The sequence below is a fragment of the Poecilia formosa genome, unplaced genomic scaffold (assembly GCF_000485575.1).
Source record: "Poecilia formosa unplaced genomic scaffold, Poecilia_formosa-5.1.2 Scaffold83, whole genome shotgun sequence".
Lineage (NCBI taxonomy): Eukaryota > Metazoa > Chordata > Actinopteri > Cyprinodontiformes > Poeciliidae > Poecilia > Poecilia formosa.
Genome location: NW_006800022.1, coordinates 1359446 through 1385471, shown reverse-complemented (window position 1 = coordinate 1385471; position 26026 = coordinate 1359446). Strand labels below are relative to the sequence as shown.

Sequence of the window (26026 nt, the reverse complement as noted above, 5' to 3'; positions counted from 1 at the left end):
TAAGATTTTTTTTTTTTTTTTTGGCCCACAATTAGATAGGAACCTCATAGAGGAGGCACTCTGTCTAAGCGACAGAGCCTTTCTGTCTGAGTTACCGGCTCTGCCCCATTTAGACACCAGCAAAGTAAATTGGACCGTGGGTGGGAGGAGACAGAGTTGAAATTTGCGCAGACCAGTCAGTCATCTTATGAAATGTTACATTGCAAGAATAAAAATTATATTCTTAATAATTAGGACCTCATTTTTGACATCCTAATTATTAAGACAATGATGTCTACAGGGCTGACAAATTTCAGATCACAAACACTGTGGTATAAATCACTAATATAGATCAGTGTTACACATGTTAATCTAATAAACCAAGATTAGATTGATGCTAATTAAATAAGCATCAAATACACAACATTCTTAAATGTAGCTATCATGATGCGACAATGGATATAAAAATCCTTGAGTGTGCAATGTTAACTTCATTGTCCGTCAGATTTAATACCAACATAGACCCCAGATAGTGTGCAGTCTAAAAATAAGTACTATTTTACGTTTTACTAATACTTCACTGCACTACAATAAATTTTAATAAGATAACTTTTTTTTAATCACAACAGTGTTTGGTGAAAATTTCTAATCTATAAATATTCCCAAACCATTTGATTTTCTTGTCAACAAGGGTCTGTCGTTGTCTTCTGGAGAAGTTTAGCCACATAGGTTTAGAGCACAACTGACTATGATGTCCAACCAAGTTCAGGACTAAAGAAGCATTTTAGATGAGAGGGGAAATAATTTAAAGATACAACAGAAGAAGTCCAGAAGCCTTGTACTTAATTGTTACATTCTGGATGACTAATAATAGTCATATATCGCATATAACTGAAGACAAGTCAAAATTATACAAAATTATGCCTGATTTGGGTTCAACACTAACAAGAAGCTCTTTGCAGCACACGCTATGCACAATGAAGATACAGTTTTGACAACATTTTCTCAAGTAAAAATACTCTTAATTATTATCTATGACATTCTTCCTCGGTTAATAATGAACTAAAAACAACTAAAACGATATGGCGAATGACTCGAATAACAATGAAAATGCTTAACATTTTACTCAACCAAAATCAAATGAACTGTTTTAGGGTAGGAAGTCAAGCCACATCTAATTTTAAGCTGCACGGTGTAGAAAAGTGGGACAATTAAGAATAAAAATACAGTGTGCTTAATCTAAGGTTGTTTTAAATACAGTGTTTTTCTACAGAAATGTATAAAATTTTACAGTAAAATTAGTGACATAGTAAGGTTTCCACAGATGACTAAACTGTGTACTGTGTACTGGTTGTCGCTAATTTAAGGATTCACCTCCCCCAGCGCTAGTCATATCTTGCGTCAAGTCGCACACCGGCTGTTTGGCAAGGAAGAGACCCATCATTTCCCAAGTTTTACCAATGAAATGACGGAAGCTTGGTGATTTTACCTAATCTAAAATTAGACTTTAGAATTTGGATGTAAAAGAATTGAGTGTTACCAAAGCTTTAAAAAAAATCCTACTTGTGTTTTATTTGAAAGATGATTCAAATACATTCAGAAAGTGGAAAGAAAGCAATCGCGTTCGTAATTAAAAAAAAAAAAGCTTCACGTTGCAGATTTTATTTTTAAAGTCCAAAACGGAAGCACCTTTCCATACTGTAGTTACCCTGACAACGGCTCTCTGACTTGTCCACCTCTACAGCATGCAAATGACTGCGCGAGACCAATACAACTCAGATTGGTTAACTAAACAGAGCGCGCGGCGCATGCAGCGCCAGAGCAGATCAGAGCAGAGTGCGTGTTTGACAGCTGCTCATATAACAAGAGCTGCACGAATTTCTGGAGGGGTGCAACCGCAGCCTATTTTAAATTAGTTACCTCGAACTTTCAACTTTAATCTTAATTAACTCTGCGGAGGGTGTACACCCATCATCCCGGGACTTGAGTGCTCAAGCTTGTCCCTCCTTGCATTGGAATAACTGGAACCCGAGAGACAAGCAGAAGAAAGGGCACACGGGAGCAAGACGGGACGGCTTTGAAGTTTATTTCACCTTTTTATTTGGCTTGAACGGAGCTCATATTGGACAAGGGAGACGGCCGTTCGCTCCCTTTTCATGCGTCGGCTGGCCACATTTAAAAATGGTACGAGTATGCTGACATTCGGACTACCCTCCTCCTTTTCTCCACTTCGGTTTTATTCGGTAAGTCACGAAGCTGAGAGGCGTTGAGGATGCATGTATGTATAAGATGTTTAATTACTTTTATTTACAGCGGCGGAGCAGTTTACTGTGGAAATTCAGGTCCAATTACGGGCATGTTCAAACCAGCTTGTAGCGCAATTTGCAGCCATTTCTATATTATTTTTAAAATAAAAACGTGGGACAGAAATAACATAGCAGAGGGCATGTTTGACAGAAAATGTCTTGGGAGGTGTGGGGTGCTTCGTTACCTAACTCCAGCACACCTGGCCGTCTGCCACACACAGTTACAGTATTCCCACAGAGCCGCGCTGCCTTATGGCAACCTGGACTGATGTTGCCCGTTATTAAAGTTAGCTTTTTAGCGTTTGTTAGTGGTATTATAATAACGCATCACCGACGTGTTTGCTTTATGCAGCATTTATTATAGAGGAACATGTTGCGCATTAATATTTTAATTAAGACTCATTTGTCTCAGGTGTGTTTAATGCGCGCTGCATCAGAGCCAATCAGAACGCTTTCAATAACAGCTAATTCGTTCAGTTCTCGGTCCTGCAGCATCGTTGTCTACGACATGAGGCTATAGTTCTTTTTTAAATGGAAGTTAATGAGGAAGGCAGTGTTCTAATTAGGTTGTGAATTGCATAATTGAGTCTGGGCTCCAATTTCTTGCTTGGATGAATCAATGGTTAATAGCCAAACAGCTTAGCTATATGTCACTGGAGTGGCGTGAATGTTTTTCCTGGGTGATTTAGGGAGAAATGATGCCGCATGCTTCAGATGTCTATTCAGTCTAGAAAAGTCTGGATTCAAGTGTGATTAGAAAGGAAAATTGATTGTGGAATCATGTATTTTTAGACTTGCTATACTGTAAAAACTAGCCAAAAACATTTAACCTCCTGGAAAAGTCTGACATTTTGACGGTGAAAGTGTAAGAGGTGTCAGATCCTGACTTTTTGCAATAGATTCATATGAAATAATCAGACAGCTACAGGGAATAACTAGGGCAAAAACAAATATGTTGTCGAAGATACCCTGCGGTTTAGTGGTGATAATTACCTTGGCAATGAAGGTAAACACAATTATGTGTTTGACCAGGTGTTTTATTGAGTATAGCAGCCAAATAATATTGGCCTGACTGATGCAGATTTAGAGCTGCAACTTTAAGCTGCTATCAGGCTCTGTTCAGGCGGAGAGGAGCAGCCCAGAAAATGTTGAATCAATCACAAATATGCAGCGAAAAATAAAACAGGGCCTGCTCTCTTGGCTGAGCGAGTTGAACTGTCTCTTGCCACTTGAGGGGGCGGATGTCATAATTATCATTTCTCCTGGACTGCAGCGGAGAGGCCGCTGGCGCTGGCAGGATCCCAGCAACTCCGTGGGTGTATATAGTGACCATGTTGACTTTTTAGGGCGAGCAGCATCACTTCCAATTCAGAGGAGGTGGGGAAAATGGTGACGAGTAAGGGAGGCTATTCCATGTCACGCTGAAATGAAATGAAACAACCATCACTGTCTCGCACTGAGATGGTGCTGAGGCAGGTTGTTGTGGTTTTGCACCCAATACAACAGCGTGTATTAAAGTAAATGACCAGGTTGGACTTTTCGTCCAGCAAATGTTGTCAGACAAGACGCCTAGTTATTATGCTGTTTTACTGTTGTCCGCGAGTGTCTTATCCGCGACACCTGCAAGGAAATAGCCACTTTCACTAAAAGTGCTACTTGCTATAAAGCTCTCTTTCAAGAGGAATAGAAGAGCTGCAGGCCAGCCATCTTTTATTGGAGGACTGGTGAGTCAATAGAGTCCTCACAGGGCTCCTCATTATGTTTGTTCCACTTGGGGCACTGCTGCTTCTTACTCTGACAAAAAATGGTGCATGATTGATAGTATTTAAATGACAAAAAGGCTTCTCAGGAGTATGATGGCTTTGTGATTCTGATGAAATGCTTAGCGAGCAGGTTATTTAGGACAGCAAACACCCGACTGTCTTTGTTTGAAGTCAAACACTCCCATCTGTGGCACCCACATCACGTGTCTTCCTGTATTGTTGGTAAATGCCGCTAATCTTCACAATACCAATATCCAACCTAATCTGTTTCAATAACAAACAAGGACTTCTGGGTATTTTAGAGATTGGCTTTTATTAAAAAAAAAAAAAAACACACAACAAAAAGTATACTAATGAGCTTCTGTCCCAGGTTTTAACCGGAACCGCTCTAATTGCCCTCGGTGGCATTCCTAGTTAATTGGTTTTGTCCAGGCGGACGATACAGGTCGTCTCAAGTCTGGCCAGTTGTTAAGTCATCAGGCACTCAATTAAGTCTGCCACTGTTGCAGAAAAGAGGCCATACAGACAGAAAGATTTCTAAAGTTTCCCAAATCTAGAGATTTGGAAAACTAAAGATTGAGACTGAATTTTAGTCTCGCTGAGACTAAAACTCAGTGAGACATCTTTTTTAAATTCAGAAGGGTGTTATTCTGTCTTCCATGAAAGGATTTTCCACTCATCTGCCTCTGTCTGCACACGGTTTCCATCAGCCTCTCTTATTCTGTTTCCGCCGGCAGCAGACTGGATTTCCTCGGACCAGAAATCGGTCGGCTCAGAGCTTCACGCAGGTGGAGTTTTTCAGTTCTGCCGGCTGCGCATCACAAAGCGAACCTGCGCCGATCTCTGTGTGACACAGGAGCGAATTGCGCCAGCATCTGGTGAATGTACAGTCAGAGGGCAAGGCGAAGCAGCAAGCAGTAGATTCAGGCTTAGCTTTTGACCTCTTTTTTCTATTTTTCCATAACAGGATATACAGATAGTAGCAGTGTTTTTGCTTGGGTAGCTGAAAGGTTTTACCCTCAGGGCTTAAAGCTGGGGCCCCTGTTGTTTTGACGATATGCCTCATAAGCATGCATGAGCTTAACATCCCTCCACAATGTGCCAACATGAACAATAGTCACCCAGAAGCAGATGCTTGCTTCTGGCATCCACAATGTCTTTTTAGCAAGCTTCTTCCCTAATTGTCATTAATTAGTTTCTTATTATTCCAGTCACTGGTAGGTCGACTTTATACAAGTTTGTCCAATTAATTAACCCAGCAGGATTCTGCTGAAGAGCTGGGAGCTTACCGTTCGATACAATTAGCACCTACTGACTGTTTTATACAAGTTTCCCAATAAGATTTTATTTTTTAGGAGGTAGTGGGGGAGATGTGATAATACCATGTCTGTTTATACTAACAGCAGGTTGAGTTTCTGATTGGTAACTCAATTGTTACCTTTTTTGCTGCTTTAAACATTTTTCTAAATGTTTTTGTTAATGTTTTCTACTTAAGGAGTTTGTAAAAGAAAATCTTTTACACTGAAACTTGTTTTGTTCCAGCTCAGTGAGCAGATTTGTCATCTCCACATATTTTAGATGTAGATTAAGTGTGTTGTCTGACAGTTCTGCAAAGGTATTCATACCGCTTCAACTGCTTCCTCATTTTTAACGCCTTAAAGACAGAAAATTGAACATATTTTATTCAAACTTTTGTTAAGAGATCAACAAAAGTTTGATCTCTTAACAAAAGACATTAAACTTTTGTTGACCCTAACCTGCCAGTCACTGGAATCAGTGACTGGCAGGTTAATAAAAAAGAAAATCAGACCAAATGATCTGACGCGTAGGATATTATCTTTTTTTATTCAGTTTTGCTTCTATGAAACAACATCTAGTGTTTATAAGTTTTTTTTAAGTCTTTCCAAATAACATCTGAAATTGCTTTTGCAAGTCCATGATTTTTATCGTAGCATCAGCTGCAAGTTTTTCAGGCGTTTCTTCCATCAATATCAATATTTAGCTCCTGGAAAGACCAACCAGCTTCCCTGCTGTGAAAATAAAAACATCCCCACAGCATGATACTGCTACCATGTTTCACCACAAACAAAGTGTTAAGGTTAACAAAAACATCTGTTAACTTCAACACGCAGCTGTATTTACACACAGAATGCCTATCTTATAATTAGTTGTCAGAAGTACATTTTCTTGCACTGGATTTTATTTTAAAGCATCAGAGGTGGAAATGCATCCCACAGTTTTCAGATTTGTGTTGCTGTCACAGAAACTGAGGTTTGGTTAAATCTTTAAAGTTGTAATATTTTGGCCAGTATCTCCAAAAAAAGAACAACCTTCCCTCTGATCAGTTTATCGACTCCGATTCAGGCTAACCGCTCGTTATGAACTATGCTGGGCACCACTCAAGAATAGATGGTCTCTGCTGCATGTCATTTTCCTGCTTTTCTCATACAGCTACCTTTTTTATTGCCTGCTCTGAACAGATCCATTTCCAGTATGCCAGTCCCTGCCGGTGACTCACTGCAGAGCAGAAAGCGTCGCTTTTTAAAGCGACAGTGTCGTCGGCGACAAACATACATCTGCCGGCCGCAGATGGGTCTTCCTGCAAAACACACCTCGATGCCGCTGTTATAACACTGCTGTTCGTTTCTGGATAACTAATTACTGCGCATTAGTTAAACAGACCATTTGAAATGCAAGCCTGGCAAATCACCCTTGCCATGGGGAGGTGAGCCGCCCTCCCTCTCCTTCTCCTTATGCAGACCTGGTGCTTCTATTCTTAGTTCTATCAGCATATGTTTGTATCAGGAAGTTAAGGTCCGCAAGTAGAGATTTACACCAAATCTATTCTGGTTCTGGTTAATGCTAACATACTGCAGATGGAGGAAGTTTACAGAAGTTCTGATTGCTTTCAGGCTGTACAGTGTCATCCATTTCTCAGCTGATGGTGAATCTTTGACTCAATTTTCAGCAGCGCAGTGACATCCGTACGACTTTTATCAGAGTCGGACGAGCCAGCGGATCTGTGGGACGCCACCATGGATAACAAGACTTTCATACTCGCCTTCCCCTACAGAAAAATGGATCAGGCTTCTGCCTCGTGGGCTGTTCACGGCTCCAGCGTGCATTACTTACTCTGACAGTGACAAGCACTGAACACGACTACAGCTGTGTTCATTTCCTCTCAAATTAATACACTAAGCTGTCTGCTGGATAGAGCGCACTCTATGCAGTACAGTTTAACTCAAGGTCCATGTTCTGCTCTGTTCTGTGTGTTGCTTCAGTGCCAAACTGTGACAAACGTTCAGATAAGACATATGCGACCACAGGGCCTACTGCATCAAAGTAGATGTGAGAATACCAAACTATGCAATGCAAATCTGTTTTGCAGTCCTGGTCATACAAGACTTGATATGATGAGGTCTCATGATATAATGGAGCACCTCAGTGCACCGAAACACTTTACAGCTGGCTTAAATGAAGTGTGAAGAGGCTATTTATGGGTTTATAAGTGGGCAGACCCTGTTTTCTGCATTACAGCAGCTGGAGGGGCTCCATGTTTGATAAATATTCCATCACCGCCTTTCCCTCCTCCTCTTGACTCCATCTTCGCGGTCCGACCCACCTCAGGTCCGCACCGCTTTTGATGTCAGACGGCGAGGAGAGCTGAGATCTCTCAGGGCCCCCGCAAGATTCCTAATTGAATTGTCTGAACAGCGAAAGAAGCACATTCAAATCCATACATGGGAGCGCAATTCAGAACGGGAAAAATGTTTCATCTCCCTCAGCCGTCACAGAGGAGTCGCACGCAACATTGATTGCCTGAAAAATGGATCTGTTAAAGAAGTCTGTTTGAAATACAGAAGACAGAGAGCAGCAGGCTCCTGCCTCCAATACCTCCCATCAGCAGTGCTATCATGCAGATAACATCTTCTAATAGTCCCTTTTTTCATCTCGTATTGTCCTGGAAGCCAGCAGGACACAGTGGTGGCTGGTTCAGGCAGGGACTCAAACAAGCTCTTGCTGATAACCAATAAAAGGGAAGATATCTCCATCCCAGTCTTACATTCCCTGTCCCAGTGTTTTTTTATTGAATAAACAATTCATAATTAATGAGATTAACGAATTAGATTTTCATTTTACCGTTCATAAACATTAGCAGCTGGAGCTTGCAGAAAATCACACTCGTGGGGTTGGTACATTTGGGGGAATGCTGAAAAAGCCAAAAGAAATGATAAAACTTGATTAAAGAATTCCCCAGGTCGGAATAAACTTGGAGGCAAAGAGAAATAGCTTGTGGCCTTTTGTTTTCCTTTCTCTGTTTGTCTCTCCATTTGGTTGCTTTATGTCAGTTTGTTCATCTGTTATTTGTCCATTCCTTTCTATCCATTTGCCATTTCATTCACCTGTTGGTTCTATTGATCTAGCCCGTCTGTCCATTTAATTTTCTACTTGTAAGCTGAATTTTGTCCCACTCTGTCCCGCTGACCATTTGTGTCTGTTCAGTCTTCTGTCTGACCAATTGTTTGTTGCAGGCTTACTCAATTGTCAGGTTGTTTATATCGATTAATTTGCTCATGTTTGTTCATCTTTCCCCTTCATCTGTTCATTTGTCATTGTGTCTATTTACTTGTCTGTCATTTCTTATCTAGTCATTCCTTTCTTCCTTGGGTCTTTGAAGATTCCTTAGTCTGGAACAGTATGCGATTTTTACATTACAATAGGAGTAACTTCCTGCATGTCCAACACTGGGCTTTCTGACTGCAATAAACTGCTCTCCTATTTGATGTGTTCAAATCCTGGTTTTGCAGCAGCTCTATAATGAGTTTGTCTCGGGGAGATTTTCCACCGTGCTGATGTCTGACTTATAGAGATTTTCATGGCAATTTGGAGCACAAGATATCCCTAGGGGCAACAACACACAACTAATTACTCTGGAAAGGGAGGTATTACTAGTACATTCACTTTAAGATACACTGCACGCGAATGATCAATCACATTTATAGCGATCGATTTCCTTATTTTGGGAATAAGCAGCTTTTTACAGTCATCTGCAACAGGCATACCTCTGATTTTCCGGTCCTTGGAAATGAGCGCAAGTCTAGATATGTGCCTGGAATGCCAACAGTGACCTTGCAGTTTATGTCTGAATACCTAATAGCAACGACTTGGCTTTAATCAATAATTTCCACTCGACCGCACAATAATTTATCAAAGAAAGTGAGCAAAGTTATAGTGGAGAGGGAATGTCGGAGAAAGCCAATCTTCTCTCTGAGGTCTTCTGTTTGTAGTGTGAGATTGAAAGAATATGTGTGATGTTGCGTAACAGAGGTAGGATTTATATTTTTACTTGAGTCCACATTCCCCAGTGTCAACACACACACACCCCCAGTAGCTGCTGTAGGCCAAACACCCCGTCAGTGTGCACCCATGCCTCATCGACTCTCAACTGGGTGGAAGTATTCTCCCGAACTTAATTCAAAAGAAAGGCTGACTATCGCGGCTGAATCATGAGTCAGAGGATTCATTCTCCAACAAACCCAGCTGAGCCGGGCTCGCCCCATTCTTGCTTTTTTTCAGAAGCTAATCAGATTCATTACCAAGAAGAGCTGTCATATTCTGTATCCTACCTCTTTGAAGAACTCTGTTAGCTAACACGGCATGTCTGGCTCTTCCTTGATCTTAGAAAGATGTCTACACTTCCCCACCGGTCCCCCTGGGACTGAATTAGCTTTTGATCCGTGCGGTGTTAGTCAACTTTGTGTAATAGATTTCGATCAAATGCTGATTCTGCCTTTTTGGAGAAGTCCGTTTTTATTATTCCCTTTGTCACTCAAGGGAAATTCAGCTGGAATCCTCTCCATAAGGGCTCGGTTGAAAGTTTAGCGAACAGCATTGCCAGCTTTTGAAATGGAACCATCAGATAACCTTAAAGGATTCCTTAAAGGATTCAGACTGATGTGTTTAAACCAGAAACACAAAGCCCCTCATCAGTCAGATAGAGCAGCTGTCATAAATGTGGCTTTGACATGGACTGAAGCGATTTTTACATTGCATGACTCACTCAGAGAAAGTCTTAAGTCAGATGAGTCAGCATGTATAAAGGGCAGAGAATTCAGTGGAATGAGAGTCTTTTTTTTAAGTAGCAGTATCCCACACTGAGTCAGTAGAAAGGGAGCATCTTCGTCTCTTTTCTTGTGTAGTCAGAAGGTTAATGTCCTTCGGTACAATCCAAATGCATTTTGGCTTCTGGAAATAAAACCCAATGCTGCAGAAAATCTTATTAATTCCCTCTGTCTGAATACCAATTGTGATGCCAGTCATTTTTATCAAGACACATCTCAGGTGGTTTGGATGTCTTCCTTTCTTTTTACTCTAAACACATCCTGTTGCTTTCTTAAGTCTTAAGAACAGACAGCATCATGGACACCAAGAAACGCACCAGACCAGTCAGGGATAAAGAAGTAAAGAAGTTCCTAGCAACGTTATGTCAGAAAACAGCATTCCAACAGTTTTGGACATCAAACAGATGTCAAAGAAGGATTTCCAGTCAGAGCAGGTCATAAATTACCTTTTTCCTCCTGCAAGCAAAACACTTTCTGGAAGAAAACCATCCTTAAGAACATCATCAACCACAGAGAACAATGGTGGTGACAGCATAAGGCGGTGCTACATGTCCTGAAAAGTTTGCGATGGAAATTCAAAGAGGAGAGATGGACCGATTTAAATAAATATGGTTTATTGGTGCTATATAATTAAATTCATTTGAATGGGAAGTTAACCAGAGTTACAAGATGGTTTGGGCAAAATACAGGAAAATCCTAGGAGAAAAAAAAAAACCTGCAAAAGACTTGCCTTATTATCACATTGCAAAAACAAAATTTTACCAAGTATTTGTGGTCTACTTTCTAGTTCAAATATATTAGTGTACTTTAAATAAGATTAAACTAAATAAGCAAATGTTCAGTATGTCAGAGGTGCTTGCTTTAAGTCAATAATTCATTGATATTTATGAAAATCTACTGGATACAGGTGATAATCTGCCAGTGGAACAAGATATTTTTCCACATACTATAAGGCAAAATGTCCTATTACATTGCAGATTATTTCACTTATAGCTAGTACTTTTTCCTCAATATTTTGACTTTATCAAACAAGCTCCTATATTGTACTGAAAAGTTACTTGTCAGTTTTATCTTATTTCAAGGATACCAGGATATTTGCACTAGAAATTAGGCCAAAAATACTTATTTTATTGTATGTTTTAAATAAAAGGATGTGAAAGGTACTGTATATTTCCCTGTAGTTTCTCCAACCTTGCACAGTCTTGCAGGAGACAAACCTATCCAGCGTTGCAGATATGCATTTAAATGAGTTAGTGAATTTGTTTATTTGAAGGCTTTCCTGAATTGTGCCTTAATCCAATACAGAACCACTTTTTTTCCCCTACATGCATATAATTACCTCATAAAAGCATGTTTGAACTCGATCTGTACATTACTCAGTAGAAATTATGTTTTGGAGTATGGTAATTAAAACAATCATGTTTTAAACAATCATGTTTTAATTACCAAGTGTTTTTATTTGTTTCTGAAGCAAATGTACTCAAACCTCTTCTTTTCCCTCTCTCCTTTCTGTCTCCACAGATATCCAGGTCCAAAATGCAGCCCTGGATCATTTTTATCGGCTTGTTTCTGTCGGCAGCTCACAGCCAAGATATCTATCCCTCAAAGGCGTTGTCTTCCATCAGCGAGTCGTGTGAGTCTCTGTGCTCCTGCGAGGCAAAGGACGGCGTCCTTCATCTCAACTGCGAGCAGAGGAACATCAGCAAAATCTCCCAAATCCAAATCCCGTCAGGTGTCTCCTTCCATCTGAACCTTTACAAAAATGACTTAGTGGAGCTCCGAGTGGAGGAAATGGAAGGGCTTAGGGGCGCCCTTTCTCTGCACATCGGGGGTAATAGCATACAAGAGCTGGAGCCAGGGGTCTTTAACACTCTTGGTTCGCTGAAAAAGCTCCACATAAATAGCAATTTTCTTGTCACCCTGAAAGAGGACACTTTCCAGGGTCTGATAAATCTAGAGTTCCTTCAAGCCGACACGAATTTCATCCGGATCATCGAGCCAGGGGCATTCAACAAGCTGATCCGCCTCAAAGTCCTCATCCTCAATGACAATTCCATCGAGTTTTTACCCAGCAACATCTTCCGCTTCGTGCCGCTCACTCACCTCGACCTACGAGGCAACAAGCTCCAGACGCTGCCGTATGTGGGCTTTCTGGAGCACATCGGGCGCATCATGGAGCTCCTCCTAGAGGACAATGACTGGATCTGTGACTGCGATGTCCTCCATTTAAAAACCTGGATGGAGAACATGAGGGCGCAGTCGGTCATCAGCGACGTGGTGTGCAGCTCACCGCAGCACCTGAAGGGAACCATTCTGGCTAAAGTCAAACGGGATGTTCTGTGTCCGTTCCACAAAGACCTCCCACTGGAGGGACCGCCATCAATGGATATGGTTGTTACGCCATCGTCCAAGGTGACTCAGATTCCCAAACAGACACCCTCCCATGTTCCCGACAGTCCCTGCATGGAGCACTGTTCATGCCACAATCACCCGGAGGCTGGGTTATTGATGCACTGTCAGGACAGAGGGATTCAGAAGGTGTCTGATATCGGAATACTTCAGGAGAGCCCTACTAAGCTGGTTATGACAGGAAACATGATCCAGAAACTCTTTAAGTATGACTTTGTCACATACGACAGGTTGGAATTGCTCAACCTGGCCAACAACCGCATCGACTACATCGATAACGAAACATTTCTCAGCCTGAGCAGCTTGAAAAAGCTTCACCTGAACGGGAACAGGATCGAGAAGCTGTTTTCCACCATGTTCGTGGGCCTCCACAACCTGGAGTCTCTTTACCTGGAATACAACCTCATCAAGGAGATTGCGCCAGGCACATTCAACCCCTTGCCCAAACTGAAGCTGCTCTCACTGAACAACAACCAACTGAGCTCCCTTCCGGCTCAGATCTTCCGCAACGTTCCCCTGGTCAAATTAAACCTGAGGAAGAACCTGCTCATGCACCTGCCGGTGAGCAACGTGCTGGATCAGCTCAACGTGCTGGAGCAGATCTATTTAGAGGACAACCCCTGGGACTGCAGCTGCGACCTGCTCAGTCTCAAGCAGTGGGTGGAGAAGCTTAAGAGAGACACGGTGGTGGGCTCTGTTCTGTGTGAAACCCCCAAGAAGGTGAAGCAGACGGAGCTGAGGAGTCTTCGCCACGAGATGCTCTGTCCTGGGTTGGAGACGTCCACCGTCACGCAGGGGCCGCCTGCAAACAAGAGTCTCATGGACTCCCTAACCGACAACATACCGCTCTCAGTGCTCATCCTCAGCTTCCTCATCTTTGTCCTCATGATCATCTTCTGCTCGGCCGGATTGGTGGTCTTTGTGGTGCACCGTAGGCGGAGGAGGGCAAAGAAAAAGGCAGCGGAGGAACCAGCACGGGAAAACACCAGCACCACCTCTCCAATCCATTTACACTACAGCATGTATGGGCAGAAGACCACCCACCACACCGTGACCCAGAGGACAGGACCCGGTTCCTTATACGAGGACAGATCTCACAGCCCCATCGTCCAGATCTGCCGGAACCCAACCTACTGCTCCCAGCACAAGGGCCACGACTCAGATCTGGATTACAGTCTGGATGATCCAAAGCACCACGTCTGCCGAAGCATCATGGAGAAGGAGAACACCTCCCCGCTGACGGGAAACCCCAAGTTCAGGGCCATAGCTGAGGAGCGGCCGGGTGACTTCGTGACCCTGGGGACTCCCAGCTCTCTGTACAGGAACATCCTGGAGAGAGAGAAGGAGCTTCAGCAGCAGCTCGGAATAACCGAGTACTTCAGGAAAAACCTGCCGCAGCTGCAGCCTGCCATGGACATGCAGGTCCCAGGGCACCCGGAGGAGCTAAAGCTAATGGAGACGATAATGTACACTAGGCCACGCAAGGTCATGCTGGAACAAACCAAGAACGAGTACTTTGAGCTCAAAGCGAACCTGCACACGGAACCGGACTACTTGGAGGTTCTGGAACATCAGACTGCGTTTAACTGAGCTGACATATCATGTCTGAACCAAGTGCCTTGGCCTGTTTGCCCCACTCTATTTTCCACAGTGTGAAATGTATAAACATAGAAATATGATAGATAGATAGATATATATATACACACAGGCACATGTGTTTATTGTAGCACAGAATGTATCTTTCCGTTTCTGCTCATCTGTTAGAGGTGGAATATTCTAGAGATGCACCAATCAGGCTTTTTCCGGCTGAGACCAATTTCTGTTTTACTCTGTGCCAAATTTTGTTACACTTCTTTAAGAGGAAATCTGATGTATGTCATCAATAAAAACAATTCAATTATGTTTTATTTTTTTTGTTTAGTTTTTTTTTTTTTCAGTTTACCTGTATTTTAACCTGCTGATGGAGGGAAAATCGTCCTGTTTTTATCTCTTGCCAAATGATCGGTGCATCCCTACTAAGCGTTTTCAGCCAAATCAAACCTGGAAGAAGCTGTGGCCGTCTGCAGAGCAGGCCTGGGTTAAAACCCACGCCGAAATCCACTCAATCAGCTTTTTACATGTGATTAAATTTTCATGCTCCTACAGCAGCCAAGCGAATTGATCCACGCAGCACAACTCCCCCCCTCCACTCCCCCGACTCGGCCTCCTCCCAGGATAAAGCAGATGTTTGGAAAGAATTGAGTGAATTTCAATCAGTGCTTGACCCAGAATTCCGCTTAATCAGTCTATCCCGATTCTGGCCGTGACCTGATTACACCCCCCCCTCTTGTCAACCCCCCATGAGAGCAGCTTTAACGCTGGAACCGGAGTTCTCGTTGTGCCGTAGAGTCAGCAGTTCGTACAGCCAAGTACACTGAAAAAAAAAAACAACAACACAGCGATAGGAGAGAGGTTCTCCTCCTGACAGATGATTGATCCAATGCGCTGCAGAGCTGCAGTCAGAGGAACTTTATTTTTATACAGACTGAGGCAGATCAGTCAGAAAGTGGAGTACAGTACCTACACGACTTGTACAAAACGCATTGCACTATTTAAAATGCCATAAGATGGTGCATGACAATCAACTAGAGTCCTGCTGAAACGGTTTAGTTTTCATTTCTGCCAGAAACGAGCCGCTCACCATGCGCTCATTTCATGTGGGAGACCGACGCCATTATTTTTCTGTTGAAATCATTAAAAAAACAACAAACAGCCAGGAACAGTTGAGGACAGAGACATTTTCAGAGTGGACCGGATTTACGTTCCCTGTTTTCAGAAACAGCTCATGTAAGCACACTCTGTAGCTTTTCTACTTTAACTAGATTGACTTATTTATTCTGTATATTTTGTATATACTTCTGTTGCATTTTATCTTTGGGTTTTGTGTGCCTTCAGTGCTGTACAGAATATAAACAGAAGTTGTATCTGAAAGAGGAAAAATAAAGAATTGCTATATGACATGACTGCAAATTGTCTGCTTCTCAGCAGTGCTCCGCCTCCTCACTAATTAACACACCGGGTAACCTGGACTGCAATACTACGACTTTTTCTTGACATGTTTTATCTATCCTCTGCAGTGCTTATGGATATTTAGGTGGATGTACATGTTTAAGCTGCATTTCCTTCTTTTTCCTGCTGTGGAATAATTCCACCCCCCACCGATTGGAGCAAGCATAGTCTTTAATCACACTGCAGTGCCTTCAGAGTTCTTTCCTTTTCTCCATTTCGTCTGCAGATCCTCATTTTCCTATAATAACCCGCAGATCTAAAGTTCTGCTGCAAGAATACATATAGGCTCTGAAGCTTGAAATGCGCAAGCACACAATCTGGCATGCAGCGCTGGCATCTAAAAACAGAATCCCCCCGTCTGCATGAGGAAAATAACTATATATTTACATGCACACATTGTTTCAGCAAACAAGCAGCTTCTACACATAAGCAGCATGAGCCTTACCTCAAGGTGTGACTTTAGCAAAGTAAGTAAGCTAAATAATGTGAAAATAATTCAGAGATTAAATATTTTAGATTAGCTAGTAAACCAGACAGGTTGATATTTTATTATTTGGCAGGTGCCGCTCAGGTGCCCTTCAAGCATCCTACATCAGCTGTCACTCAAGTCAAATTTCAACCCTCTGATGGAATGCACAGTTCCTTCTGACAATATTAATAAACATCTTGTCACTAAACCTTTCAGCACCACCCTTAATGGAGACTTTGGGTTATTCCTGCCAGATTTCCACAAATAGAAATTGAATTTTTTGCTCATTTCCACGGTGGGTGTTTGTGAGCTGCGTTTTCAACCCTTGCTACAGAAGGAGTTTGGTTTGATTATTGTATGTACAGTGATGCTGCTGGAAATGTAAGCTTGTCCCTCAGTCTCAAACCACTTGCGCTAATTTCCTTGTTGAGTGCCGGCCAGCTCCCATGTTTAGAAGGTTATTTTTCTGCATATGAACTTGAGCTGAAACGATTAATCATGATTAATTGATCATTCAAATAATCGTCAACTAATTTATTAGTCAATTAATCATTATCTGAATATTTTTTAGAACTCATGCATTGCCAGAGTTTTAGCTGCACCCGTTTCAGATTAACTAAAGGAATGCAATGTTATTGCATTTTTGTCAAAATGTTTATTTTATTTAAGAAACTGATTTGTTTACTTATATCTTAATGTATTTCTAATACTGCATGAGTGGTTAAATGAATGTACCATTTTTTTTTCTTATTCATTGATTGATCATCAGAATAACTGATAAATCAATTACTAAATAAATCATTAGTTGCAGCATTAACCTCAAATGAATAGAGCATCTTTTAAATTCTGTGTCCTCTGTGTTTGCTAAGGCTAGATGGCAGCGGCAGGTCTCCTGAGGTTTCTTTTTATGTAACTATGATTCTATCCCTTATATCATGCAAAATTTGTGGCAACTTAAAAATGCTGCATAAAAAATAACCTGAATTAGTTGCGTTTCCATCTGTTGGTAAGGAGCAAATCAACCAAGCTATGCAAAACACAATTTCATCATATGTTGACGCTACAAACGACTAATAAGATGTAAAAGTTGAAAACTAGCATGAATCACTCATCTCAGAAGAAATAGGCAGAATCCTCCCTGCTTTGTGCCTCTGGTAAGGAACAGGTCAAACATTATGGCAGCTTTGTTTTTTTTTAACAGCATATCCTGTAATACCTACAAAAGCACCTGGAACTGAAAGAAGAAAAAAAAAATAGAGCACTTTGACAAAGTGCATCTTGTAAATATTTTTAAGTCATTTGTCTAAATTAACTTCTATCAAGGATAATTTACATGTAATAAATGCATTAGCATATTTTAGACTTGAAGCACAAACAAGACCATTTAGATAAGTGCAAACATCCTGCTAAGTGTTTACTTACTTTGCATTAACTGTTAAGCACCTTATAGCTGCAGAATGAGTGCTCAGATTCCTTCTACATGAAGGGAAGCAAAATGATAGCTATGTGAAACACGGTTCATCCTCAGCAATTTGTCTGACAACATGTTCAGTGGACAATCAAAAACCATCAAATAATATTCACCAATACTTTACTTTCACAGTTGTAATGACCCAACATAAGAATGTCAACTCAGGTACATAAAAGCTAATTTATGAAGCTGAAGGAGAAAGAAGGAAATATGATGTGGCTGAGTGAGATCATAAAAATATAATTTTATGATTAGAATTTGCCTTATTGACCATCCCACTATATTTCTGCGGTGGCAGATTGTCAACATATTCTAATCCGTCACATTTTTGCATCGTCATATTGCTTATCCTTGGGATTTTAAAAGGAAATGCGGCTGACTGCTAATTCCTTTGATATTTTTCAGATGTTCATATGTTGAAATATATCGTTTCTCTTTTCTCTGACACCCTTCTTTGTGTTTATACATCACATGACCACCACCAAACACGTTAAAGGTGTAATGTTACGAAATGTGAAAAAAGTTCAAGGGAAGTAAATATATCCGCAGGATGGGACCCAGCTTTCAAGCTATCCGAGTAATTACCCAGGTTGTACATCATTTCCAAAGCGTGAATCAATGTCACGCAATGTTTTTTTGTGGGTGTTGTTTATCATACAGCATCTTGCTGCGAGGGTTTCTTCTGAACCCGAGGACATTACTTAAAGTAATTTGCATTAGCGTCGCAACCAGAGTGGCTGATACGGTGACATTTTGCTGCATAAATTTGCACAACAATGATGAAACCGGTGGTACATCAGGACTAAGTGCCTCTTGTTCCATATGAGCAGAGCTCGCTGTGATACCGCGGATGTCCGGGTTTCGATTGTAGCCCCTCGACGTAATGCCGCTGTACACCAACTGTAATCATGTGTAAGGCAATTATGTGGAAATGCGAACAATGCCGCCCGCTGCACAATGCGCAGCGAGCTCACTGGAAATGAAATGGAAAGCACGGATGAAAGTTGGACATAAAGTGTCCTGTTTACACTCTTATGCACACGCTCAAAGCTCGACTCACACAGCCAAACAAACTAAGACCTTAATTCAAACAGTGCACCATAGACCAGCTGTGACTGTTTACAATTCCTTTTTAACTGTGCCTATGTTTGACTTGAATAGCAGCCAGAGAGAAAAAATATCCTGTATCCTCAAATGTAATTACTGATTTGGAAATGTGGTTTTCCTACCTAGATCCCCCTGAAACATTGCAAAAAAATGCCCAAATAATGCCTTCAATTCACAGAATAACAATGTGTATTACAGCAATAAAGTGGCCACCATCTCATATATACCACAGATGATAGATTGGCTTTATTAGCAAAAATGTTTTCAAACAGAAGTCTGAAAAAAATCCATAAGATTTCACCCAGTTATTTATAAAAATGGTCTATCTGATGCAGCATCCCCGAAGCCGCAGGTCATAAATATTCATGTCCGACAGCACAACAACAGAAGATCTCTTCTGGGCAACAATATTGATCACCCTTTTTCTTTTTTTTTTCTTATTTGTATCCCAGAGATCCACCGGGGTGCTTTGAAGTAAGCACTAGTCAATTAATGTCTCACACATGACATCGCCCAGGCCGCGATGCTTTCTCGCCTTTTTGAGTTCCGGCTTGACATTTAATGAACAGCGAGCGACAAAAGGCCGAACAATGGCCTCCGCTGGATGTGATTGCTGGAGCAGCAAAGGGGGTTTAGGATCCGCAGAGCAGAAGGATGCGAGACCAAAAGTTGAATTTAGCCAGAGATGCACTGAAAGAAGTGAAGCGATAACATATTTGCATTGGCTGAGCAAGCCGACTTGTGTTGCAAAAAGTCTCTCACTGTTAATCCATCCGTTTTGCCTTTAATTGATGGGACGTGAGTTAGAATTAAACTCCATTGATCTGTCCAGTCTAAGGCTTTCTTAACCATGTTTTTGCTCGACAAGGTCAAAAGAAGGCTACAATCTACCCAAGCTATGCTAAACAATGCAATTTAACCATGTATGAAACAAAAGTCACTTCCAACCCGAAACAGAACCATCCCAGATAACTTGCACCCTACTTTGTAACCTGACCCGTACGTCTTCTTCTCTGGTCTTTATTGTTGGCTTAAGCTGAAGAGTTGGATATACCTGGACTGGAGATTGATGGATGTTTAAAAATTACAGCAGCTGATATTTTATCCTTTGTTTTGAAACTATGCCAGAATTGTTTGCTTCTGGCATAATTCCAGGATTTATACGATTCAGTTTTTATATAATTATCACTTTGGCCAACCTCTAATGTTGCCGTTAAGAATTTTTCGTCAGTCCATCAAAACAAAGGTATACTAAGTGGACCTGCATTGTGGATTTACAGGCTTAAATCATATCATTTGTATATTTAATGTGTTGCTGTTGGTGCACAGTGGTGTGGACAAGTGTTTGATGTGGGCCAAACTCCTCCACAGTGCAGTGAAAGACTCATCACAAGTTATTACAAATGCTTGATTGCAGTTGTTACTGCTCATGGTGGCCCAAGTAGTTATTAGGTTTAGGGGCCAATCAGTTTTTCCACACATGGCCATGCAGGTTTGGATTTTTTTTTTTATTCCTTAACAGTAAACACTAAAAACTGCATTTTGTGTTCACTTGTGTAGCTAACATTTAAATTAGAAATGGGCTACATTCGAGCTTATAGAAGTTGCTCATTTTGCTAGCTGTCAAATAACATGGATAAGTAAGCCAATATTTTTGCAGAGTTAAATTTTAACATTCCACCTCAGGTGTCCGCATGTTGCGTAGTGTACTCAGCAGCACCGATGAATGAAGCACCATCACAATCGCCGCCTTTGTCTCTCAGCGCACCCCCACTTCCTGACTGAACTGTAGTCTGTTGCTGAGCTCTACCCTGGGGGCGATCTTATGATGCCGTCTGCCAGGCTGAGCAGCTTGCGCCGACACCGCGGACACCAAGCCCCGATCCTGTTGTTTGCTTGGCAAACAGTTCAGACGCAAAGCCGGTGACCCAGTTTTTTAGCATCCCAGCATCAGAAGTATTAAGTTGCGGGACGGATTGTGTCGAATCCTTTTGTTGTACGAACAGCCGCTCAGGTAGGGGGGATCAAAAACAGCATTAAAGAAAAAATCCCTAAAACCAAAACCAATTCCATTCACGATTTTTTTCCCACCCCCCTCATTTTTGTTTTTGCTCCAGACAATGAAACATTACACTGAGGTACTTTCAGTACTCCCCATGAGCCATTCTTTTTCTCATGCTCTCTCGTTTTGCAGAAACAATTGTTCTTCCACCCGTATCCTCGACATGAAATGCAATTAGTTTTTTTTGTTTTTTTTGTTTTTTTTGCGAGGTAGTGTTGGCTTTAAATTTTCCTGGGACGTTTAGGCTTTTTACGTGAAATTCCAGTAGATTTATAGTACAACTCTGCTAAATACCAAAAAGAAGAAACAAGAGGAAGTGAGGGGTGACCCGAAAAGTCAACCGCGGCACTTTATCACCAAATAGCTCCTGGCGTTCACTGCACATCCCAGATTGATGATGGGAATCAGCGATAGGGAATTACTCCTCCTAATAGATTGTGTGCAGCATTTTATCAGGTATCGCATATACTGCGTAACACATTATAAATGGATGTGGAATGAGATCATAACCAATTGATGGATTAAATGGTAGATAAATCTGAGACAAGTGCTTTATGAATAGCATCGATTTGTCCTTTTCTCACAAAATGACCTTTTTTCCCATCGAATCAGAAGGAACTCTCATGAATTACAATGCACATAGTGTAAAGCCGTTGTCTTTTAATTGATTAATGTTTAAATAATAACTCATGGGGAAAGTCATGGAGACCGAATCAAGGACAATGTGCTCTATTAAGATCTTTCATGTTTTTCTGATTAATTTGTGTTAAAAAAGATCCAGACATTTCGTGAACACTTCATTTTTTTAATTAAGCTGGCATAGTTATGAAGTCATTGCTTCAGCTTCCTAACCACGCTCCAGCGAGAGAGAAGTGACATCAGCATTAATGACTGCAGACTTCAAAAGAACGCCGTCCAGAACAGGGCTAAAGCAGCGCCGAGCTAAAGACTGAATACTGCATGTGCAAAGTAAGCCCCACTATGTCAGGCAGAAAGTTGCAGTTCAAACCCACAGGGATGCACCACAAAGTTTTAAAAAGAGAAATTCACCGTCAAATTTGAAGACTATCAGGTGTGAAAACCTCCTAGAGTTATTTTCAAATGGCCAGAACAAGCACAGAACTGGCAGAAAGGCCACATAAAGGAGTCAGTGATGCATGTTGTTAACTTTAAAGGACAGATCATTGTAATTACCTCGCAACACAAGATCAATGCTTCCAAATATTCCAAAAATACAGAAAAAGGACTTGCAATATATGCACTTTCCACTGCAGCAAAAAAAAACAAAAAAACAAAGTGATGACGGTCGGTAGGCAACAGCTGACAGCCGCGCAACATGTAGCGTACAAATGGTCACGCTTTCTTCCATATGGCACACCTGCGAACGTAGCTAAAATTCAAAGCTCATTTCTGAAGCGCCTCCCTATAGATTCAATGAGTTGGGCGTTGTTGGCGAGAAAAAGAAAAAAAAAAAAAAAAGCCCATTCATGCAACAGCGAAACATGCATCATCTGCGAACACATGATTGTCTCGCCAGCAGCGGCGTTAGCCTGTGGAGCGTGTCCTCAAAGTCTGCAATAATGAGGAGCAGATCAACAACCTCCAGGACAAGAGTCACAAGTCCCACTTGTGCTGCCGACATTGCAACAAACTTCCTCATGTGATCACACTTGCAGATAAATGAGACGGTCGCCCTAAGTGTTTCTAATAATATTACAAGCTAATGACCCATTTCATAAAGTGGCTCGCCCGGCCCACTTGGCACGCCGAGCGGGGAGCACTGATGGGCTTACGCGGCTTGGAGAAGACGTGCCGACGCAGCAGCACAACCCATCGGTTCCCTTCCTCCCCTGAATGATGGCGCAATTAAATGTTGCACAGGGTGCCAACGTTAGTGCCGCTCCCAGCTATCGTGTTCTTCATCCACAAAGAGCTGTCGTGAAGCATAAAGAGATAAAACAGAAGTAGGAAGTCTTTTTCCTCCCCGTTTTTATATTCCATTTTCCTCTGCTTGCCTCATTTCTAACTTGGTCCAAATTTTCCTTTGGACTCCTTTCCCTCCTCTCCTCTTCACCGGAGTGGTGCATTTGAATCTCAATATCAGAGATGTAAACTTTTAACCTTCTACAGTTAGCCCAAATCCATAAGTAGTAACACACTTAGAAGGGCGGCAATTATTTTGAAGTGGTGCTTTAGGCGAGTTCTTGAAACTGTGGAAGTATTGAGTGTGCAACACCGCCACAGATTTGAGTCAAAAGCTGCTTAATTGAAAGAGCATTTCAAGCAGAGAGGTCAGCCTGCGTCTTATTCCTGAGCCCATTGGAGAGTCTTGCATCCAGAGGAGAAATCCCCGCTTATTCCACTTCCACGCACATTAGTTTCTCTACAGGAAACTTTTTTTTTCTTTTTTTTTGCAGGTAGGGGAAGTGATTTTGTCCGTCGATATTTAAAAAAACCCTCAGGTTCTACCTTCTCTTCAGGGTTTCTTCTAATTACACTCAAAACCTTTTTCACCGTTTTAAGGACTAACTTCACTTGTGGAAACCTAGAAACAAGTTAACTCAGTTATGACATTTACTTTTCCTTCATACTCTGTATTTTCCAATAAAATTTGAAATTTACTTTCATCTGAAAAAAAAAAGAACAACAGCAGCTATTTTTCTCTCTTGCAGTTCACGAGAGGCTCAAAATAATTTAAACGACAGCTGCATCTTGTTTCCTGGTGCTTTATGCACTGATGTTATATTTTATACGTCTTTGATTCTCTCTGAAACTTTTTAACTGTCTTTGCTACACAATTATTTCAAGACTGTGGCCATTTCTGGGTTGTGCACACTCTGAACATCTTCTTTAAAAAACAATCAGTCTTCCCCATCACCATGAAATGACTATAATCTGGCATATTAAGTCTGTTTTTAATGTTCTCATGTTATTTTTCTCCAGAAACTGAATTTTATATTTCCGTTTGCTGGAAGGCAGTAGTTGCCAGAAATAAATTTTCACTTGAATTTAATAACTGGAATAAATTAACTTGCACCTATAGAGCAAATATCAGAGGTGATATTTGTTGGATTACGAGTCTAGAAATACATTTCAAAGAGTTGACAGTTTTTAGCATCTGACAGATTATTATGGGTTGCATTTGGGTTTTATTAGGGAAGTTGGATGTGTTGTGCAGTTGCATAGTATGTATGAAGAACACATAGAGCAATTGTAACCCAATCACATATAGGAATTCTTGCAGAGAGAAGATTAGTTTTATGCAGCAGGTTTAATTTCATTCAACTTTCTTACTCCCCACCTTCTGACACCAATAAAAGATGAACTTTTGTCAGGGTCCTCATGAAACTGAACACTTAAGCTAAAGTAATACTCTAAATGGGGATGCATTTCCACCAGTCACTCAATGTATGACTCAGCTAAAAGAGTTTAGAGCCAGCAAAGGAACAACACTGACGTTTAATACGCTTGTTAGGTCTTTAACAGCTGCCATCATAAATGTCCAGCAAACATAAATCTAATCTACCGGACGGAGATCACCGGCTGGATTTTATCATACTGACCTGATTCACTTACTATTCATTAATTTGAATGTTCAGGTCAATCATTCAGCTGATGTAGGCATATACCAGTCTGTTCAGAAGGGCTAATTCATGACTAGAAATGGTTTATATCCTTATGTTTAAAAGGTTTTTATTTATTTTACTGCATGGTTCAATCTTGAGATTTTGTTTATTTCAAATATGTAGATGATCCTAGCTTCCCACTTTAAAAAAACGAAAGAAAACACGGAAACTATCGAACACTGTAACCAAAGAAGATAGCCGGCAAATTCAAAAATGAACCTGGGGGTCGATGGGTAAAATGTCCCCTGGAATAAACATAAAAGCAGCAAAAATAAGCATAAAAACTGAATTAAAAGAACAGGTTTTGGGTTATGTGTGTTCCTGCTACAACATGCAGCCTGAGTTGTTGAAGTTTCTACCCTGAAGTGTTTGTGAATGTAAATTCTGGCCCATATGTTGAAAATTACCATGAATCTCTTCTTGGCACTTTATGATGTTCAATAATATTCCGTCTTGGAATGAAGTACAGCGCCTCCCATTTACAAGATCTAAGGAGCTCAAAACCGCAAATTAATGCAACATATTTTTACAGCAGCTTGGAATCGACTTTTCACAGAATATACAACACGTTGAAAATGAAGCCTGCAGCTGCTCAACCTAGCTACTAAATCTTGGTGCTTTACATCAGAAGTTTTATTATTGGAGACATTTTTTTATTATTATTTGATCTTCTAGTAGAGATGCAGAATGTGGGTAAAATAAGTCAAGAAACCACCAAAAAATATGTTTTTTTATAGACAGAGTTGATACAAAACAGATTTGAATAAGTTCACTCAGTCCTGGTGGAGTAACAATGTAGAACCAAACTTATTTTTCTTTTAAATGCGAAGAAGAAGAATGGAAATATGTTGAGGTTTTACCTAATGGACAGGATATCCCAAAACTGACATTTCAGACATCCTCGTCAGAATAATCTGCAAATAAGCTAATTTTTCCACAAACGATTTGGAGTTATTCCACAGAAAAAAAAAAATAATAAAAATCTGTGAATCTGAAAATACTAAACTTCAATTAAGCAGCAGTCCACTGCACACATTTTTAAATCAACTTGATCCTATTCTGGTTGCGTAGTTGCAAGGCAGCACTTTAAGTGGAGAAAATAAACTCTCCAAAGGACAAGGACATTTCAATAAAATATGCTGGCCTTGCTTTTCTCATCCAATTGACAAATCATAAGCAGACCACCAAAGACTGAGAACCCGAACGCTCCTCTTCATCATCTCAAAAACATTGCAGTTCAACATGGCTATCGACTGGAAAACAATTATTTTAGAGCGCCACAACGTCCGTATTGTTGAGGAGGAAAGCGGTTATCAATGTTGCATGCACTCTTTGCAAAATGATCCTATTAAATCTTACAAACTGGAACGTCAACCCAACCTACCGGCTACGTTCATCTTTTACACACACTTTATGATTTCTGCAGTAAAATTCATGGCAGTTAATCCATTTTTACCCTGATTCCAATAAATTGCATTGCTGGTTTGAGTGCAAGACTAATGAGGGGACTATTGATTCTTTTGGGTGTCAATGTTATACCTAAAAAGACTTGCAATTGCTACAACTCGAGATGAAACTCACTTCTTTACTTTTAAAAGCGGCATAAAAAAAAGCGCCGTCGACGGTGCAAATCAAAGAAATGCATCACATGAAACATAAAAGTT

General features: G+C 41.0%; 1 protein-coding gene and 1 long non-coding RNA gene across 3 annotated transcripts in view; one reads left to right on the top strand and one right to left on the bottom strand.

Moving 5' to 3' along the window:
- The window catches only part of LOC107836783 (uncharacterized), a 107791-nt gene that overhangs the window by 27416 nt on the left and 54349 nt on the right, over positions 1-26026 (bottom strand). The window lies entirely within an intron of this gene.
- On the top strand, positions 1706-15581 carry slitrk6 (SLIT and NTRK-like family, member 6). Its single transcript, XM_007557088.2, has 2 exons — positions 1706-2222; positions 11692-15581. Exons 1-2 carry the CDS (start codon positions 2136-2138, stop codon positions 14167-14169), a joined length of 2565 nt encoding a protein of 854 aa, XP_007557150.1. The 5' UTR covers positions 1706-2135; the 3' UTR covers positions 14170-15581.

What these genes read in the sequence shown, in the direction of transcription:
- slitrk6 (XM_007557088.2), top strand. Translation starts at nt 2,136, where the DNA reads ATGCGTCGGCTGGCCACATTTAAAAATGGTACGAGTATGCTGACATTC. An exon ending in CTCCACTTCGGTTTTATTCG is followed by an intron (nt 2,223 to 11,691) that starts GTAAGTCACGAA and finishes CTGTCTCCACAG; the next exon opens with ATATCCAGGTCCAAAATGCA.